Source organism: Rattus rattus, chromosome 3 (assembly GCF_011064425.1).
Source record: "Rattus rattus isolate New Zealand chromosome 3, Rrattus_CSIRO_v1, whole genome shotgun sequence".
In the NCBI taxonomy this organism is placed as follows: Eukaryota; Metazoa; Chordata; class Mammalia; order Rodentia; family Muridae; genus Rattus; species Rattus rattus.
In genome coordinates, this window is record NC_046156.1 from 68,909,310 (window position 1) to 68,930,077 (window position 20,768).

Below are 20,768 nucleotides of genomic sequence, written 5' to 3' on the forward strand. Positions count from 1 at the left end.
ACTGAGCCCAAGACTTTGAGCGTACACAGCAGGCTCAGTTACATCCCTGGCCCTGCACGTATAGCTTTAATCTAAACTTTACTGGCTATTTCCTTAGGGGATTTTAAACAAAGCCCCACACAACTGGAACTCTCTACAGGTGGTCCATAAAGATCTGCACAACCACACACACACCACACCCCCACCCACCCCCACACACACACACACACACACACACACACACACACCTGCCAGTTCTAACCAGTTCCCTTTCCCTGTTTAGCAACTTCCCCACCAATTTCCCAGACAGCAAGTGGCCCCATAGTCCCGCTGTGAGCACGGATTTCCACTCTCATCTGGGCTCCCCACAGGCTTGGAGGTGGGCAGAAACCGACCTGCATGCAGATGATGGAAAAGTTTAAAAATCCATTACCAAAGTGCTCCAGATGCACCGAATGAGAGGCTCCATAATCAGCATTAAAAGAGCAAAAAGCCTTCTGTGGCCTCATCTTCTCTGCTCCAGGGCCATTACCCCTGCCCCAGCCACCATGGCAACAGAAACACATCTGGGAGATCGTACAAGAGGAGAGCATTAAGCCGGGGGCGGAGGGGGGAGGACCAATTACTTGTCCTCAGCAATCAGGTCCTGCCTGCTCCACTCTACCTGGCCTACATCTCTTTATGAAGAGCCACTGACTAGGTGCACACACACACACTGGCTTCCATTTTGTCCCTTTCCGGCCTGCCATCTCATTCTTGCCCCCGTCTTGTCTTCCACCTTTAGTTCCTGCCTTACAACCGCTTTGCTGACAAGGCCCTCTGTGCTGTAGGCAGTGGGATTGTTGGTCAGGGCCCGAGGGAAGGAGCCACAGAGAGCTCTGGCCGCTTGGTTTCCAGGCTGAGCAGGAGCCTCACCGAGCAGAGCCAGCATCGGTTAGCCACAGTCTGTTCTAAATGATGACTTCCTGCCCGTGCTTTTGCACCAGTTCTTTGAGACATTACCCAACACATCAAGGCAATGTGAGAGAGGCTGCCCCCTGCCTTAGCCTACTCTAGATTGTCTAAAACAGTGAGACTTACTTGTTTGCTTCAGACTGTGTCTTTCCCTGAGATTACCTTCTTCAAGTAGAATTTGCCTTCATTTTGAGGTAGAGGGTGACTGTGGACCTGGGTGGGCATGGGAATGACACCACCTGTCCAGAACTGCAGCCCAAGGTACACACTGATAAATGACTTCCTGAGAGTAGGAAGGGTGGGGCTGTTTGCACTTAGCAAAGTGAGCTGAGGCTGTAGGTGCACTTGGGTGTATTAAACCACATCAGGAAAACTGGACCTGCGAGGTTGTCTGACAAACCAAGGTGAAGAAACTGCAGAACTCTCTTAACCTAAAGTATAGCTGTGATAGCAACAGCCTTACCTGTCATCTTACCCAATCACTGCGTGGGTGCGTGCGTGCGTGCGTGCGTGCGTGCGTGCGTGCGTGCGTGCGTGTGTGTGTGTGTGTGTGTATGTGTGTGTATGTGTGTGAAGGGACTACTAGGCAGAAAGTTCTAGGCTGTCCCAACTACTGGTACAGCCTATTAGAATGGCTGTCTGCCTGTCCATCTGCCCATCCTAGACCTTGTCCTGCGTTTTACCTTTACAGCTTTCACTACACCTCGCTTGGGTGGCTCCTCTGACCCTGCAGCCTAACCCTACAGCAGGATCTCCAGTAGAACTCCAGCCTGCATTTGTTATTTCATTCTGCAGAAACTGTAGACCTATCGGGTTCCTAGTTCTTGCTTCTCAGTCCTTGCTCTTTGGAACACCTTGAATGCTTCTGTGGCCTCTCAGACTCCTCTCTAGTCATTCAGTAACCTGGATGGATACATACATACATACATACATACATACATACATACATACATATATACATGATAAATGGATTGATTTACTGTGTGATATATTAGTGTGCAATTGAAATTTAATATTACAACAAGGATTAGAATATGAAAACTGCTTTGATTGGCTATCAAGAAAAGCCGGGGGTTGGGGATTTGGCTCAGTGGTAGAGCGCTTGCTTAGCAAGCACAAGGCCCTGAGTTCGGTCCCCAGCTCTCGGGGTTGGGGGGGGGTGGGAGCCGGAGGGTGGGGCTGCTCCTCATATGCAAATGATTTTGGAACTGAAAGACTTGAACACCAGAATTCAAGAGCTTGACATGAGATTGGAGGCCCCAGCCCTGGACTCCACGTTGCATTTAGGTTTGACAGGGAATTCCCCTGAGGTTAAAAAAAAGGAAGAATGAGAAGAGCCAGGTGCAGTGCTGTGGCCCAGAGCTACCTTAGAGGCTGATGCGGGAGGCCTGCTTGAGTGTAAGAGTTCAAGTCCAGCCTAGGCAGCAAGAGGGGGGGCAACAAGGGTGTCTGGGCAACCTGGCTGGAGCTTGCTTTAGCTGTAGATTACAGAGGAGCTCCCATGCAGCCACTGTTGCTAGGTTACTCTAAAACATCGAGAGGTGGAGAATGGGTTTCCTCTTCCTCCTCTGTCGAATTATCTTACCAGTTCCTTCTGTGAAAGAAGAGGACTTCCTCCTCAGCGCCACTTACCTCATCTGCTGGCGGTGCATAGAGTTGCTACAGCTCTTACCTGGCACTAAATGGCTGTCCCAGTGTGGGACAGACAGCAAGGAGAGCAAGGTGCCCTGTTAGTAGGCCTGGAGGACACGGACGAGTTTTTTCTGTGAGCCCGACTATGCATCTTACTTGAGAAGCCCCTCCCCTTAAATGAAATTTGAAATGACTTTTAAAAGCTTTAATTTAAAAACGGAAGCCTAGGCCAGTGGGATGATTCAGCAGGTAAAGGGACTAGATGCCAACACTGATAACTAGAGTTTGATCCCTACAACCCACGTGGTGAAAGGAGAAAAACTATTTCTGCTAGCACATGTCTGACTTCCACATGTGCACCAATGCATGTGCCTGTTTGCTTGAACATGCATGTATACACACACACACACACACGCACACGCACACACACACACACACACACACACGAATATAATTACAAACAAGCAAACAAACAAAAAACTGGAGCTAGTCATAGTTTTCTAACACAAGTCAAAATATGCCAGGTTTGCTTGGGAACCAGAGGGACCCTGGATTCTAGTATTCTTTCATTTTGTTCTATACTACGCACTGGTGACTTGACTGGGTGTTTCCTATCTTGGTTTCAGTCAGTCATCTTTAGTCATTTAGCAATTTCCATATAGACGTGCAACCTTCGTGGGAACAAGAAGAATGCTTCTCTCCACCCTTTTCAAACTGCGGTGTGGGATAGAGGGAATAATATCCATTATAGAAATGGGGGTGAAGACCCCGTTTCATGTGCACATGATGAATGCCAACCCTTTATCATTAACCCCAATTGGACACACTTCACATGACTGACCCTCTCCTTCCACAAAGTGAAATGTCACATTGTTCTAGTGGTCAAGATTCTCCAGGTAGTAGCAATATATTGTAATTTCAATGCAGACTGAAAACTTACACACACACACACACACACACACACACACACACACACACACACCACAGAATATGCCATTGTCAACTTCTTGCAAACATCAGTGAGCTGGAATCACTCATCCCTTACTACCTTACCTCCAACACCGAGCAAAATACTGGGCGACTACTCACGTGTCTGCAAGGCACTTTGAGATCCTTGGCTAGAAGGCTCTGCATAAAAGAAGAAAGCATTTTGTTCTGGTGGCTCGGTAAGGTGTACAGTGGTTGTCTGGAATTGGGGAACACACGAGCTACCTACCCTGCTTGGGTCTCCTGCTTTTAAAGTAGATCACGATGAGAATCGCAAACAGAAGGATGAGCAGCGCAGCCAGTGGGACGGCCACCATTAATATAAATTCCACCTGACCCGAGGTGCCGTGGATGTGGGTAGAATTCGCGCTTTCAGCTAATGCTTCTGTGGTCACTGTAGACAAAGCCCTTGTCGTCTCTTCCTCTGCGGTGTCCTCTTCTGTGGTGCTGTGTCCTGAGTATTCTGAATCCTCATCATTTCCTAAATGAGAACAGAAGCAAGATGGCCATGGAGACTAAGCTGATGGGTCATGGTTTCGGCGATTTTTAAATGGGTCCTAGACGCATTCAGTGGTGAACTTGGTCCCATTCAGCATGACATGGAATATACTGATTTGACCTAAATGAAGCTCAGGCTGGAAGTGTGTTGAACATAGAGTCAAAGGAGAGGCAAGCCTCCCAGAAAGCCCCGCAGTCAGGCCTCAGCCAGGCACTCTGGACACACTAATCTGGACACACTAAGTATGGGCTTTGTTACACCACAGGCTACTCCCAGCACCATCGGGAATCAGGGAATGTTCATAAAGTTTCTGAGTAAATTTAAATTTACTTGTACAATGTGAAATGCACACCATTAAAAATACATTTAGATATAAATCAATGGTCCTGGAGGTAAAGCTTAGTGTAAGAGTACATGCCTTGCCAACATAGGCCTGGGCTCAATTGTAGCACCACAAAATGATAGATAGATAGATAGATAGATAGATAGATAGATAGATAGATAGATAGATAGATAGATAGATGATAGATAGATAGATAGATGATAGACAGATGATAGATAGACAGATAGATAGATGATAGATGATAGATAGACAGACAAAGATAGATAGATAGATAGATAGATAGATAGATAGATAGATAGATAGATAGATAATGGATAGATAGATAGATGACAGACAGATAAAGATACATATATACATATGTATATATATACATACATACATACATACATACATACATACATACATACAGATGATAGATCATAGATGATAGATAGAGACAGACATTAGATAGATAGAGATAGGAATGAACTTTTTTCCTGAAAAAATAGAGGGCATTTGTCCATGGAAAGGGATCCTTTAATACTGAGATAACTTGGTTTCAGAGCTAAGTGCCTGACATTCTGCACAGCACTTAAGACCTCTTGAGTATCTGACAAGACCTCCTGGATTCTAAATAAAACCACCATGAATTCTCATTTGTGAAGTAAGATTCTCAAGATAATCCCTTGGAGAAAAAACAAAAAACCTCAGGGGCTGGAGAGATGACTCAGTGGTTAAGAGCACTGACTGCTCTTCCAGAGGTCCTGAGTTCAATTTTCAGCAACCACATGGTGGCTCACAAACATCTGTAATGGGATCCGATGCCCTCTTCTGGTGTGTCTGAAGAAGGTGGCAATGTACTTATATACATAAAATAAATAAGCCTTTAGAAAGAAAGAAAGAAGGAAGGAAGGAAGGAAGGAAGGAAGGAAGGAAGGAAGGAAGGAATGAAAAAAACTGCATCATTTATAGTTACTGGGGAAATGCATTGGTAGTGTCATGGTTAAGATCAACTGTCAGCATGACAATATTTATCATCCCGCAGGAGGCAAGCCTCCATACACGTCTGTGAGTTTCTAGATTAGGTTACTGCAGTGGGGACGCCACTCTCACTGCAGCTGCCATCATTCCATGTACTATGGTCCCAGACTGAGTAAGGAGAAGGCAACTGTGAGCTGGTCACCACATTCCACCCCTCTCTCTTCCCAACTGTGGCAACACTGCCAGCTGCCTCCTGTCCTGTCGCCATGTCCCCAGCCATGATAGACTGAATCTTTGGCCCATGACCCAAAACAAACTGTTCTTTCCTTAAGTTGCTTTTGTCAAAGCAACGAGAAAAAATGATGACACCGGAAATCTCCCGATTTCAAAGCAGAAGCAAGATTACTCTGTCTGAACCTTGAGTGCCATTAAACGACCTTCACAGAACCTCACCTCGACCCAGCAGTGATGCTGTGGGTTTTGTTCTGACATGGTGTGGGGCTGTCTGATTCTCACCCTGGTCTGACAGAAGAAAGTGTTCCCTGCACAAGACGCATTGGTAGGTGAAAATTGTTTTAAGGAGAGACCAGTGGCTTTAAGCTGTGATCTGGCTAGGCCATGCTTCCATAGGGTGGCCAAGCTGGACAGTGCAGAGACATTTGATAGTTTATCTTTCTGTGTAATTGCATGACAGTGAATTCCTCTGACTCATGTTACAGCAATAAAAGTATAGTGCATTTATAAACTACTCGTGGGTCCCCACTCCAATTCCTACATTGATCCTAAGCTCCAGTGTGATGGTATTAGGACATGTGGCCCCCAAGATAAGTGCTCTTGTATGAGAAGAAGAAAACCAGAAGTATTCATAGTCTCTCCCTCCACCTCCCTCTTCCTGCTGGACACCACACTCAGCAGTATGCACACGCAAAGTGTGCTGTACCACTGGGCGAGGTGTGCAGACCTGCTTTCCTTCCGTTTGCCTCCCCCCACTGCTACTGTGGCTGCTGTCACCTGCTTCAGGCTAATCTTTCCTGTTCATTTATTCAGAGGTCTTGCTCAGCACCCATTTGCCTCAGCTTCCAGGAGCATTGGGATTGCGGGCCTGTGTCACTGTGCACGGCTTCTCAAGAATCTATTAAGAGCCAAGCCTTGTCTGTACTCTGCTCTCTACCTGTGTCATTCCATTCTGTGCTCTCTACTTGCAGATAGATACAGTGACAGAATTCACACAACTTGCTCGGTCACAGAGCTCACAAGGAGAGATCAGGATCCCCAGGGTCTTGTGATGGAACCTGAGACTTTGACTTGGTAATGTGTCCCTCTGATCAGGGGGAAATACGGTGCTGAGAATCATGGAAGTTTGACCATCAGGCAGAGAGCAGGAGACTAGACTCTGGGTTCTTGTCCCTTGGACTATAATAGGCAGTGGTTTGCTGGCACAAGGGTGGAAGGAAATCATTGTGGGGAAGGCCAGCACTGCCAGTTTCTGCCTGAGGCTCCTCAGCCCAGGTGCATGGCAGGCAGCTCAGCCCAGACCCACGGTAGCTTCTCTCCAAGGGGAGCAGAGGAACCAAGTTCCAGTACAACACTTACTGTCCTTGTCCCCACTTGACCTGTGACCCCAGGGAGGAGAAAATGGGGATGGATACAGACCAGTAAGAATGGTGAGAGGCTCTGGCACTGGGGCAGTGAAAGGAAGGAGAGATTAGTGCCCCACTCTGCTTTTCAAGACCGAGTAGGTGGCCTCTGGTGGCACTGTGGAGTTTAAATGGGCTGCAGGCTCTCCCTACAGCACGCCCTGACAGGTGCAAAAGTTTTCCATCAGATTCTCCAGTATCTGTTTAAGTAAATGAGAGCCTAGAGCTCTTTCTGCTTCTGCCTCTTTCCCTCCTCTGAAAATTAATTTTGTGGTAAGGGGGATGGGACCCAGGGTCACTTGCATGCTAAGCAAGTGCTCTACCACAAAGCTAAACCTCAGAGCTCACTAGTGTTCGTCCTCTTTCTCTCCTCCCTCACCTCTCTCTCTCTCTCTCTCTCTCTCTCTCTCTCTCTCTCTCTCTCTCTCTCTCTCCTCTCTCTCTCTCTGCCTTTCATTTCTTTATTCTGCAGACCTCCATTTTCAGAGACTCCTATGATAACCTCCCATATCGCTCCCCATGTCCTAGCCAGGCCTAACCTCATGAAAGCCCCCAAAATAAATGACAGTAGATGGGCTGAAGGAATGCTTACTGTGTGCCAGGCTAGGCTAAACTCCGCCCCTACAGCACATGACCCCATGTCATCTAATTTGACCTTTATCACTGTCCACACTCTGCAGATGAATAGATGCAATTATCTTTCACTGGGGCTCAATTCTATGGATGCATAAAGAATTTGATTGGTTTTGGTCTTTGTCTTTTTGAAAGTGAATGCAGCCAGGAGTGGTGGTGCATGACTTTAATCCCTTGCACCACCAAGACAAGCCTGACATATCTTGAGTTCGAGGCTAGCGTGGTCCACAGAGTGGGTTTCAGGACAGCCAGGGCTACACAGAGAAACCCTGTCTCAAAAAATAATTTTTAAAGAGCAGGCGCTATGAACTGAACCTAGGTCCTCTGCAAGAGCAGCACATGATCTCAGCCCCTGAGCCATCTCTCAAGTGCCGGCCACTCTTTGTTTTCCCCCCTCTAAGAAGTTTCTCTCAAAGGTTGTTCCACGAGTGAGTACAGAGAGAGCCACATTTTTCTTCATTATTTATAAGATTGGTTCTTATTGACGGAAACTTAGTCGTTCCTTTTGCATTTCCAACCTCACCAAAATAACGTCGATGTTGTCAAAAGAGTGAGTTCTGTTCACCTGGAAGAGAGAAGGGCATGGGACACAACATTGGGCTTAGGATAAGGGCTGCATCGCTCGGCCCTTGATGGTCTGATCTCAACTGCCTAAGGCAAGCCTGCTTAAGACAAGGGTTAGGAGTCCAGGGAGTCTGATATCAAAAAGGAGAAAAGCTAAATCACTGGAGATCACCCCCAAGGGCTTGTGGTTAAAGGAATCAGTGTCATGGAAAGGGGAGGGAGCTGTTGGTAATCAGCAGTCCACCTGCGAGCACTTTAAATCCCAGCACTTGGGAGGCAGAGGCAGGTAGATCTCTATAAATTCGAGGCCAGCCTGGTCTACAAAGCAAATTCCAGAACAGCAAAGACTATACACAGAAATGCTGTCTCAAAAAAAAAACATTAAAAAAATTAGTGAGAAAGCCGGAAGCAAGAAAACCAAGGTGGAACACAAGACTCAGCACAAGAACCAGAGGTGATAAAATGGTGGTGGGTAGAGCTAGCAGTAGGCAGCGCAGGGACTTTCCCCCAAAGCGTCTTCCCCCCCCAACCCCCACAACCACTGAGTTAAAGCAGCTTTTAACCCAATGAACATCGGGGAGTCCCTAAACCACGGCTCAGCCTCAGGCAACCCCATAGGCTCTAATCTTTTCAAAGGAACACTTGCCTGTGCACTAGAGTCTAGCACTGTGGTGGTGGAGAAACAGGTCTTCAGAAAGCGAGTCTAGCTGTGAGCACTACCGAGGTTAAGTAAGCACCACAGAGCTTTCAAGTTTTCTTTTCTTTTTTTTTTTTTTTTTTTTTTTCCTCAGACACCCTACACACCCAGTCCTTCCCTGACTCCATGTTCATAACCAAGGAACCTGGGAAGAGTCCTTCCCAATTTGGAACCTGTTCCCTAAAGGTACTCTGGAAGGCAGGTGAGTTAGTAAGTGTAGCGCCTGGAGCACATACACCAGAGTAACATACCTGATGTGTAACTTTGTCTTCTACCCATCCTCTTTCCTTGTATGCTTCCTGGCTGTCCCTTGGGAGTCCACCTGCCTGCTATAACTTCCTCTCTATTCTCGTATTTTCAGATCTAACAATTTGGATATTATTCAGGACATGCATGGTGGGGGTGGGGATAAAATTGGCAGAGCTGAGGGTGGGGTGAGGACAGAGTGGGTGTGAGCAGAAGAGGTGTCAGCAAGCAAAAGGCAGAAGAAATCCTGAAGGCAATGTGTGAAACGCGGGTAGGCCTTGCAGAGCTCACTCCTGCCTGTCACCCATCTGCAGGTCTCCAACAGGAGCTTCCTGACGGGGTGGCCTGGTCATGGTTATCTCAAGTGACCCCATCCCAAACTGCCCAGGACTCCTTCATTTCATCATTTCACAGTCTCTCTCTGCTCACTGAAGGATCACTTCAATGTCACCTCTCAACGCTCGATGTCACTGTCAGTCACTTGAAGGTAGGCTATGTCTCATCACCTGACTGTTCAACCTCAAATCACCAGAAATGAATGAAGGCTCACTTACAAACGCTTATTGACGGTATCCGTGCAAACACATCTGGGACTCACAGGGTGCACATCTGGTGAGGACCCTGGGAAAAATCTTTGTGAGTCAGGAAAAAAAAAATGAGATGAGGTCTGATAGCACCAGCAGCTGAGACGCATGCATGCCTGTGTCACCATCCTGAGGACAGCCACTGAGTGGAAATGACTTTGCTTCTTGGTGAAGCAAACCGGCTAACTTCTCCTTTTTGAAAGTGGAACAAATGCGTAATGGAGATCTGGGTTTTGTGGTGGCTACTGTGCTGTTATCCTGAGAGCTGAGGATAAAGACTATGTGGTTGGATGGCGCTGGGATCTTGCGCTGGCTAAGTGTATGCTCTACCAGTGAGTTACACCCTGCCCTTCCTTGGTTTCGGAATGGGGGTGTTCCACTTCGCTGCTGATGCCCTGCAAACTAAAGCAATGACAGGAGAGTGTTTCCTAATTCAGAATAGCGCGAGCTGTGCTGGGCCTGTTCTTGCCTCTGTTGAGTTTGTGGTGTGTGTGCCCAAATGACTTAGGTACTTACAACTCAGACAGTGAGGTGAAACCACGCACACTGGGTGTCCCTCGATCTCTCTCCTGCTCTGTGGAGTAACCAACTACATGTGTGATTTTGAGGATATTCAAGAAACTAAACCCAAGAGTTCCACCTACGTGTCACCCCTGACATCTGAATGGAGCAAAGAGTAAAGAGCCCAATGTCTGTCAAAAGAAGATTAAAATAATAAATAAGTAAACAAACAAACAAACAAGAAGCCGAGTAGGGATGTAGCTCAGTTGACTAAGTCATTGCTTAGCAGGCATGAAGCCCTAAGTGTAACTTCAGCTCTGGAAAAAACTAAGCATGCCTGGAATCCAAGCTCTTTGGAGGTAGAGGTAAGAAGATCACAAGTTCAAAGCCATAACTGGCTACATGATCTCCTGCCTCGGACAATAGACAAAGTTCAAAAGACAAGGGCACCTCCGGTAGTTCTGCCTCAACCACACATTCCTATCTCCTGGACACCTTACGTGTCTGATACTCGGATCTCACTCAAATGAAATCTATATCAGAGGCTGGGATGAAGGCTTGGAGAATTACCTGCAGGGGACTGCAGGGTACAGCCAAGGTTGAGACCAACCTCTAAACCCTCTCTGCTTCTAGCCCTTCCTTGGGCTAGAAGCTACTCTTGTTCACTCTTGTTCTACTGTTCATTCTGTAAACTTGACAAGAATCAAAACTCAAGACCCTGGAAACCTAGTACCTAACTCTATCAGCTGAAACCAATGACCTAAGGTTATCACTGAAGGCTGAGCTTAGGAGTGATCCTGGCTAAATATATCAGAGAAGACCATGACAAGCACAGAGCACTCCCCTTTCTGAATAAGTCTGAGAGATGCATGCTTGGCTTTAGAGCCCGAGTTTCCCCGAAAGGTCTGCTGATGGCATGGCATGGTGGTTAAGCCTACAGTCATTGGAACTATCTGGGAAGCTTCATGAAGCATAGACTGTCAGGTTCTTCTCCACGGTTCTGATGTAGTGGGTTTGAGTTAGATCTCAAGACAGTGCACGGGTCCGGGAGTTGTTATTTTGTGTAATAATGACCAGTTGTCCCAAAGAGCTATTTGTCCCTCAGTTTCACCAGTTATTTGATGCTACCTGGGGATGTATCCTGGGTTACAGGATGTGTGTCTAGGAAGCAATCCTAGGGCCTTCCTCATGCCATACTTGCACATGCACACACACACACACACACACACACACACACACACACACACTCTCTCTCTCTCTCTCTCTCTCTCTCTCTCTCTCTCTCTCTCTCCGCTGGTGAATGATAGCCCTGGTCCCAATTATATTTCTTAATGTCTTCTTAGATGGCGCTGGCAAATATGCTCGCTAGCCTAAGAATTACTGAGTTAAATCATGAACGAGTGGACAGTGTCTTAATTTGCCATGACTCACCATGACAGACTTATTAATTTAAGGTGACTGGGAGCCATATGCTGAAAGGAATCTTGGGAGCTATCTGAATAGGAATGTACACCGTTAAGCAGTTGATGTTTTTTTTCCTAGTGATCACTTTTTTAAAGATAATTGTTCTGCACTTGTAGTACCTGATTATAGGGAGGCCAGAAACAAAAGGGGAACAAACGGCCAAGCAGACATCCTGGGTGCCAGCGTGGGTGTGGAGAGTGACTGCGTGTGACACAGACACACTCCTGCCAAGTAGAAGGATGGCACATTGGGGCAGCTTTGCCCATGGACCTCAGGCAGTGCCCAGAAGTGCCCTGGTCCTTCCCCTGGCTCACTTGCCCGAAAAGCAGCATGAACGGATTACTGTCCTTGCTGAGCGGTGGAGGCAGACATGGCAGACACCTTTAATCCCAGCCCTTGGGAGGCAGGAAGAAGAAGGATCTCTGAGTTTGAGGCCCGCCTGGTCTACAGAGTGAGTTCTAGAACAGTCAGTGCTACACGGAGAGGGGAAACACAGACACACACACACACACACACACACACACACACACACACACACACACACACTGTATAATTATTTTCACCATGCATTTCTCTGTGGTCTGTCTCTTTTTCTGTTTGGTACTTTCCTGGCACCTGAGAGTCTGGTATAAATAGTTTTTTACAGAGTGATGGAAATGTTAATGTGGGGATGGGGCTGCCACTCAATGATAGGACACTTGAAGCTTGCACAAGGGACAGGCTTCCATATTAGAACTGCAAGCGGGTGGGGGGTGGAGGGGGTCTGGGGTAGCACGGCCAGTCACCCCTGTTTCCTTGTTATCAAGTCGGATACCTTCCTCACCCTAGTAACTTTTATCCTTGAAGCATATGGTGTGTCCCTAACCAGAGAAACAGAGCTCTGGAGATTTCTTTCAAAAGCTATTTGGACTGTAAACGAAACAATATATGGATGACAAGGGCTTAATGCGAAGTTATAAGTCCCCCATCATGAAGGGTTATGTGCAGGGCTTATGTGCCGCAGGGGTGAGGGAGGCGGGGTGCTTTGTTAGAACATTCACGTGTGATGGTCCTCCCTCTGGCACAGAGCCATTGCTGCCTTCACTGGACACTCTGTAGTCCCTTGGACTTGATCATTTTTATTGTCAGTATCATTCAATATGATCACCCTGGCATATGTCCTTGAGGAAGGGATCAGTAGAGTACACAGCCAGTGGAGGACCTGCAGGGTGAGAGTATAGGAAGCCATTGTGCTAAGGTATGGAGATCTGATCAGCACCAGGGAGCTCCGCTGTACTTTGATTCCTTTTTCATTTTAAGCAGTTTGTTATTTATTTCTTTTGAGAAAGCGTGCTTATATTGAGCCAGACTGTCCTAGAACCTAAGGCTGACTCTTGTTTTGAGTGTCACTCGAGAGATCTGCAACATGGGCTACCTCAGCAATTTCCATCCATCAGAATGCCATGCTAGCCTGTAGCACACATCCAGTTTTTTAATATATTCATATTACATAGGGCAGAATACAAAATTCTTCCCTGGACAAGGGGCAAATGTCTGCAGTCATAGCACACAGGCAGCAGGAAGAGCAGTACAAACTGGACACCAATCTAGTCTGTGAAATGAGCTCCAGGCTATCCTGGGCCATAGAGTGAGACTCTATTTCAGAAGAAAGAAAGAAAAAAAGAAAGAAAGAAAGAAAGAGAGAGAGAGAGAGAGAGAGAGAGGGAGGGAGGGAGGGAGGGAGGGAGGGAGGAAGGAAGGAAGGAACTTCTCAACATCAGTGAAGTAAGATTATACTTTGAAGTAGGAGGGATCAATAAAGATGATTACCATCACAATACTTGGTTTTTCCTGGTTCACTGTATTTCTGTTTCTCTTTGAATGGCTAATTTCCAACCACAGTGGCTAGGGTTGGGGCATGGGGTGATCTCCAAAGGCTCTCGGCCTGAGGCACTGCTGGTGCGGATGGAAGGCCCTCGGGTCACTGGGAAGGTGTCTTTAGAGAGGATTAAGAGAAGGCAGTCTTCGCTTTGCCTCTTTTCTATTCCTGCCATTTCCCAAGTGTTTCCTTGGTCACACACACCCTGCCCCATGTGCTGCCTTCCCACAGGCTGCAGAACAATGGACCAAAGCCCCTACAACAGTAAGTCCGAGTCACCCTCCTCCTCTGTCTCTGGCAGTTTGTCATAATAACAGGAATCTGATTAATGCAGCACATAAAGGAGTAACTGGAGAGCAAATATCCCTAGCCATGCTTTTCTCAAAGATCCCTGTGCCCCATGCAACAGTTCTGCCATCCTCTTCCTGGAGACTCTGCCTGCCCCACCCGATGAGCCTGAGCCCTGGAGTCCACACTGGCATCTTAGCATCGCTCCGCACCTCACCACGAGCTCAGCACTGCCAGGCAGACGCTGGCAGGGCAGAGACAACTAAAATGTTAGATAGCAAATGCACTGTTTTGCAAAATCAGAGAAGGCAGGAAGAGAGTGGGCCTCCACCTCCACGGCTTCTGCACCCTGAATGGTGGCTCAAGAGGAACAACCGAGGATTATGCAAACCTATGACCTTGAGGTGCTGAGGACCTTAGGACCTCTGTGTGTGGCAGAGGCCAAGAGTTAAGGTCTGAGGCTTTTGACAAGCAGCTCAAGAAGGAAACAGATCTCCGAGATGCAAAGCAGTGGGTTCCGTTCTCTTGGATCAACTCTAAAGCAATCTGGCCTCTGAACCACTAGGTCTTTAAGGAGAATCAGTGTTGCCTTTTGGCCTGGACTTTTAGACAGGCCTCAAGCACCAGAACTTACCACTACCACTGCAGCTGAGAGCTTACAAGCTCCCTCCCTCCTCCTCCCCACTTGCCTTCCCCTACTTCTTCTCCTTCTTCCTCCCCTCCTCCCCATTCCCTTTTCCCTACAGTTGTGAGCACAACACCATTGCATGAGACGTTTCTCACTAACTTTATGTTTGTTTGGAGATAGGGACTTGTGTATTCTAGGCTTGCCTCCAATATGTCGACAGGGGTGAACCCTGAACTCCTGATCTTTCTGCTTCCTGCTCTCCATCAAGTGCTGGGGTCACCAGGCTCAGTTTACAAACTGCTGGGGACGGAGGGCTTCATGCATACTAGGCAAATACTCTACCCACTAGGCTGCATCCCTCTTACTATTACCTCTGTGTGCGTGTGTGTGTGCGCGTGTGTGTGTGTGTGTGTGTGTTCTATGTGCGATCTGTGGTGAGGTCAGCATCAGGTGTCTTTCTATTGTGCTCCCGTCATTTGGTTTCATCTCGTCTTTCTGTTTTTGTTTTCTTTGGCACAGGGTCTCTTACTGAATCTGGAGTTCACTAATTTGGTTGGCCAGCAAGCTCCAAGGACCCATCTGTTTCTATCTCCTATGCAGGGGGATGGTAGAATCGAGCCAGCACACCCGACTGCTTACACAGATCCTGGGATCCAAACTCAGGTCTTCATGGTTGCTCAGTGAGGAGGCTGCTGAGGGGGTCACCTCTGCAGTCTCACATTAGCTCATGGCTCATGGGAGTAATGCATAGCTTAACGTTGATCTAGAATTCTTTCTAATTATCACTGTTATTCTTTCAGTGATAAGTCTTCTCCTTCCCCTCTTCCTCCTCTTCTTCTTAATAAATCCCTGGTTCTGTTGGTTAGCATACCAGAAAACACCCAGGATTCTCAGAGAACATCCGACAGGAGTAACCAGGGTGCTGCAAATCCTGATGATGCAGAGACACACACTCCAGGCATTGTGTCTACCCACCCTCCAAAAAGGGGGAGCTCGCCGCACTTCCCGGTTACGTGAGTGGCTCCTCTAGGACCCAGTTTAAAGGTTCTTCTAATTTATGTGGAGCTGGCCACATAAGCTCCACCTCCATGATCTTACCCAAGAACCACCAAGGAGATGCTCTTCAGTTGACGGTCATAGTCCTTGAGTCTCTGGATGGAAGAAGTGGCATCCGGATCTACCCAAGCACTTCTATCACAGCGACTGTGTGCTTCAGTATGTCATGCGTGATGTCCAAGTGTACCACACTCATACTAAGTAGTAGGACATTCACATGTGTATGGTGAATTGGTTCTCATACTTTTATTTGCTAAGTCCGGCAAAAAAAATTTTTCACATTTCAAAATCTGATATTTAATTTTTTTGTAAAATACATGATCAGTAAAGTCTGGCAATATTAATGACCAATAAATAAGCAAACAAGCAGAGGTTTTTTAGAAAGAGTAAGTTAACTTTTAAGTAAATCATGGCATGACGGAAGCCCTGGCTCTATCTCCAGCATTGTATAAAACTGGACATGCTCCACAGGCTTGTAAAACCAGAGCTTAGAAAGGGGTGGGTGGAGAATCAGGAGTTCAAAGTCATCCCTCGCCAAGGTTGGCTTTTCTCCTCTCCACCTCCTTTGTCCCAGGCATTACATCTGTGTTTTTCTCACCAACAGAGGCAGGGCTGCTCAGTCGTTTTATGTTCCATACACTGTGTTTCCCGCTTTCAAAACAACTGTTACTAGATTGGAGGCTAATGTCTCTGGAACTTAAAGCCCCGGTATGGTTCTTGCAGGTTTCCCCCTAAAATGCTGTAACCACTGGTCCTTTCTAAAAATGTTCAATGCAGATTTTTCTGGGCCTGAACTTCCTGCCATGTCAAGAAGGCGATTACAAAGGCTTGTTCTTTCCTACTCAGCGGCGGAGGAGGCAACACCTGTTGTGAGTTGAAGATGCAGAATGCAAACTCTCACACATTAGAAGAGTTGAGATTGTATGCTGTGTGTGTGTGTGTGTGTGTGTGTGTGTTGTAAGCATGTGTGTGTGTATGTTGGCCAGAGGTCAACGTTGGGTGTCCTCCTCTGTCACTCTCCACCTTATCATTCTAGACAGGATCTCTAATTAAACCCAGAGCTTGACATTTTGCCTAGGCTGGCTGGCCACCGAGTCCCTGGAAGCTACCTGCATCCAACCCCCAGCACTGAGGTTACAGATATACACATCTCTGTGCCAGGTTTTTACATGACTGCTGGAGATCCAAACTCGGGTCTTCATGCTTTCCTGGCAAGAGTTCACCCACCGAACCAGGTCACCAGCCCTGACATTGTTGTCTTAGTGAGTCAAGATCTTTCTAGGTAGCCAAGGTTGGCCTCAAACCCTCAATCCTCCTGCCTCAAATTCCCAATTGTTGAGATTATCAGTATGCGGCACCACATCCGACTAAGATTCGGGATAGTTAATATTTTGGAATAGAATTAGAAAACTGGATAAGCTAAAATAATAATGAGCTAGGTATTACTATTACATAAGTTGATTATAGTAAGTCTTAAGCTGTAAGATGAATTCCATTCACTCAGCAAGTCATGCACCACATTTTATTGAATGTCTGCTAGACCTGGCCAATGCACTAAACTAAATCTAAGCTACTAGGTAGGATAAATGAGGCCAGGGCAAGCACTTGCCTCCCAGGGAAATGACTAAGTCAGACAATAGCATCCGACTCTGTAATTATAATTTCAATGAATAGAAACTGTGCTGTGTTCATGTACAGGGAGAAGAGCATGAGGGTGTGGAAATCCAAGAGATTTGTTATACCTGGGGTTGCATTCAGAATATCCTCACAAATGACGGAGTCTCCATTTATGAAGTCCATTAAGCAAAGACCTCAGGGAAAGGTATCAGAGTTGAGGGTCTGGCAGGAAGAAAGGCCCAATAGTCCTGCACCACCTGGCACCGTTAAGTGGTTGCCTCATAAAGCAAAAGGTGGGATGTGGTGAGGGTTAAGTGAGAAAAGAATTCAGGCCCAATTCACATGGGGTTTTATCATTACGTCAGGGTGCGTGGGATCTAGTCCAGGAAGAAAACACTGACAGGGGTCAGGGGAGAAGATGACTGCATTTTTGTTACAAAATGATTGTTCTAGATTCATGCAAAATGGGGTGGAAAAGACACTAGAGGCAATGAGGCCATTTATGATGGTAAGAAGCAGGGTAACCCGGGAAGACTCAGGGTAGGTGCAGGTCAAGAGGGAGCACAGACTGTGTCCTGTCTCAGACATGCCGAGCTGCTGACAGCACCCATCATGTACCCAAGGGGTTACAGACGGGTGGAGAGGCCTGCAGAGGGTGAGTACTCGGGAGGTGCACTCAGCCTGAGAGCAGATGACAGTCGCAAGGTTACGGTCTGACTGCCCAAGAACATGGAGTAAGGAAAGAGAAGAGCTAGAGTAGTATGAAGAGAGCAACTGGAAAAGAAAGATTTGTAAATCCAAACTTAAAAGGGGACCTACAAAAAAATAAAAAAAAAATTGCCATTAAGGCGCAAGGGAGAGAGCTGATTTCAGTAATATAAACATTTACAAGTTTATAAACACAAAGGCTGTGAGAAACTCCATAGGCAGGACAGAAAGGCAGGAGGATTTTTCTAGGCCCTGAGTTAATCTCCTTCAAATATTAATTTAACTTTATTTTTTATTTGTGGGGTGTGTGTGTGTGTGTGTGTGTGTGTGTGTCTGTGTCTGTCTGTCTGTCTGTGTGTCTGCCTGGGTGCCCACACAGGCTAGAAGAGGGCATTAAATCCTCTGGAACTGAAGTATAGGCATATGTGAGCCACCTGACTTGAGGCCTCAGACCCCAACCTCCAGTCCTCTGCAAAAGCAAGAGCTCTAGTTGGGCCCAGTGGCACACATCTTTAATCCCAGCACTAAGGAAGCAAAGGCTCATGGATCTGAGTTTCAAGCCAGCCTGGTCTAAACGGTGAGTTCCAGGACAGCCAGGGCTACATAGAAATCCTATCTCAAAAAGTCAAAACAAAACAAAAAGAGCTCTTCTGAGCCATCTCTCCATCCCGTCATCCTTTCCCTCCGAAGGGAACAGTACTACAGATATTGTTATAATATGGCTCTAGAATGTTCCCCCAAACCCATGTATTGAAGGCATGGTTGTGGCACTATATTCAATGATGGAATCTTTATTGTGTCAGACTCGGTAGGAAATAATTGGGTCACTGGAGCCATGACCTTGAAGGGGATACTGGGACCCAGTCTCTGTTTCCCAGTTGTCCCACAGTGAGCGGTCTTCTACACCACAGTCTCCTCGCCATGGTGTACCCCCTTACCACTGGCCCAAAGGCAACAACATGAGTCAACTGACCCTAGACTCAAACCGTGAGCTAAATTAAATCTTTCTCCCTTAGAAGTTGATTTCTTCAGATGGTTTACTTTGCTTTTGTTCATTTGTTTGCTTTGATTTTTGTGTTTTTTGGTTGGTTGGACGGATGGATGGATGGATGGATGGATGGATGGATGGATGGATGGATGGATGGATGGTTGGTTAGGTGGTTAGTTGGTTGGGTGTTGAAACTAGAGCCTCTTCACCACAAAGCTATGTCCCCAGCTCTTCCCCAGATATTTTATTACACCGCAGAAGACTGAGTAAGATAGACATAGTCATGCCTGATATAATTTCTCTTTCTTACTCCCAAAGGTAAGTACTTAATAGTGTGTATCCATACTTTTAAATGCATCTATGACTCTACCTAAGCATACATCGTGGCACTTTAAAAACCTGAGACAAACACGATTATTCTTTGAATCAAAATATTGTGTTGAGGGTCTGTGTTACCCAGGCTGGAATCAAATCAATCCTCTTGCTTTAGCTCCCAAGCGGCTGAAACTCTTGACATTGTGCTGCATATTAATCGTCAACCACTGGGTTTGGCCAGTGTTATTTTGAGACTGATCCAGCTTGATACCAGTAGTTCAGGTTCATCAAGCCTGCTCTGTGGCACTCATTCCAAAACTGCAAAATTGTTTCACCCCTCTTCTGTGAATGGCATTTAGACAGACTCCGAGCACACCCCCACCCTTGCCATGCACACACACAGTTTTACAAATGGTACAGTCAACGTGGCTGGCTTGGTCTCTTTCCTGCACATTTGTGAGCGATCAGGAATAAATCCTCAGGACAGCAGAGTTAGAACACTTCCCAGCTACCCTCTAGAATGGATGCACAGAAAAGCTCCCCTCTCCAGCAACGCAGTCTGATTAAGAAAATGTTCACATTGAGCAATAGCTAGAGATACCGGATGAAAGAGGAGGACACCTTTAAACGAATAAAGAAATCTCAAAAGAGCCAGGATATCATGTCTGGAGGGGCAAAGGTGACTGGTAAGCTTAGCACTTAGAGAGTTGAGGTAGGAGGTCTATGACTTTGAGCTAACCTGAACTACAGAAGCAGACCCTATTTCAAAAAGCATAATAAAACAACAACCAAAAGAAAAAGAAAAAAAAACCAGTAAACAAACAAGAATATAAAGGAAGTGAAAATCCAAAGCCTAACTGGTCATGGGGATTGCCTCAAAGACTTGGGCTCCAGAGTTTAAGAGACCATATAATGCTTTTAGGGATCACCTATCCAATTACTGTGTCAAAAGCTAAAGCTCGAACACCAGGCCCTTGCCTAAAGTGTGTGTTGGGAGTAGTTAACAATATTCAACACTCAGTATCACTGGACTGCCCTGATCCTGTGGAAGCCACATGCCTCCTTAGATGTTCAGTCTAACTTAGTCATCTTTACCTTTCTTTCTGGCCACCTTCCTGTCTCTATGGTTACTCCTGGTTATTGAATGACCTCACCTGAGGACTGAGTCCTACTCTCTGCCTGTCCCATGGCTTCCTTCAGTAAAGCTGAGGTTCAGTCATCACCTCCTCTAAGCTCAACACATCCCTGGCTTCATTCCTGGTGGGTGCTATGGAGAAGGGATGTTGTACTTCAGGAGTTTGGGGTTGATGGAGAGAATCTGGAGTTAAACGGGTAAGCAGTTCCCCCGCACACCAGGCTCTGCCCTCAGTGCCCTCATGACTGGGAGGTCAACAGACACAGCAAACAGCAGGAGTCAGTCTACACAAAAGTCAGAAGAAAATCATCCAGTAGATAAGAGTTGGCATGATGTGAACCAAAGGGGTAAATAACTTAGCTTAAATAAATGCCAAGAAAAACTACATAGGTTAGACTCTCTAGAAATGCAAATAATGATGACTAAAATTAAAAGCTCAGCAGCCGGGCATGGCCCTGCATGGTTCCTGTTTCTCCACATCGTGGGCAGTATTAG

The 20,768-nt window shown here is 46.6% G+C and overlaps 1 protein-coding gene across 1 annotated transcript in view; it reads right to left on the reverse strand.

The window, feature by feature from the left end:
- The window catches only part of Tmem154 (transmembrane protein 154), a 39,259-nt gene that overhangs the window by 2,672 nt on the left and 15,819 nt on the right, over positions 1 to 20,768 (reverse strand). Inside the window, exons 4-5 of the mRNA XM_032896946.1 lie at positions 3,782 to 4,033; positions 3,655 to 3,693 (exon numbers count right to left, since the gene is read on the reverse strand). Of these exons, the coding sequence (XP_032752837.1) occupies positions 3,655 to 3,693; positions 3,782 to 4,033 (291 nt within the window). The remainder of the gene's footprint in view (positions 1 to 3,654; positions 3,694 to 3,781; positions 4,034 to 20,768) is intronic.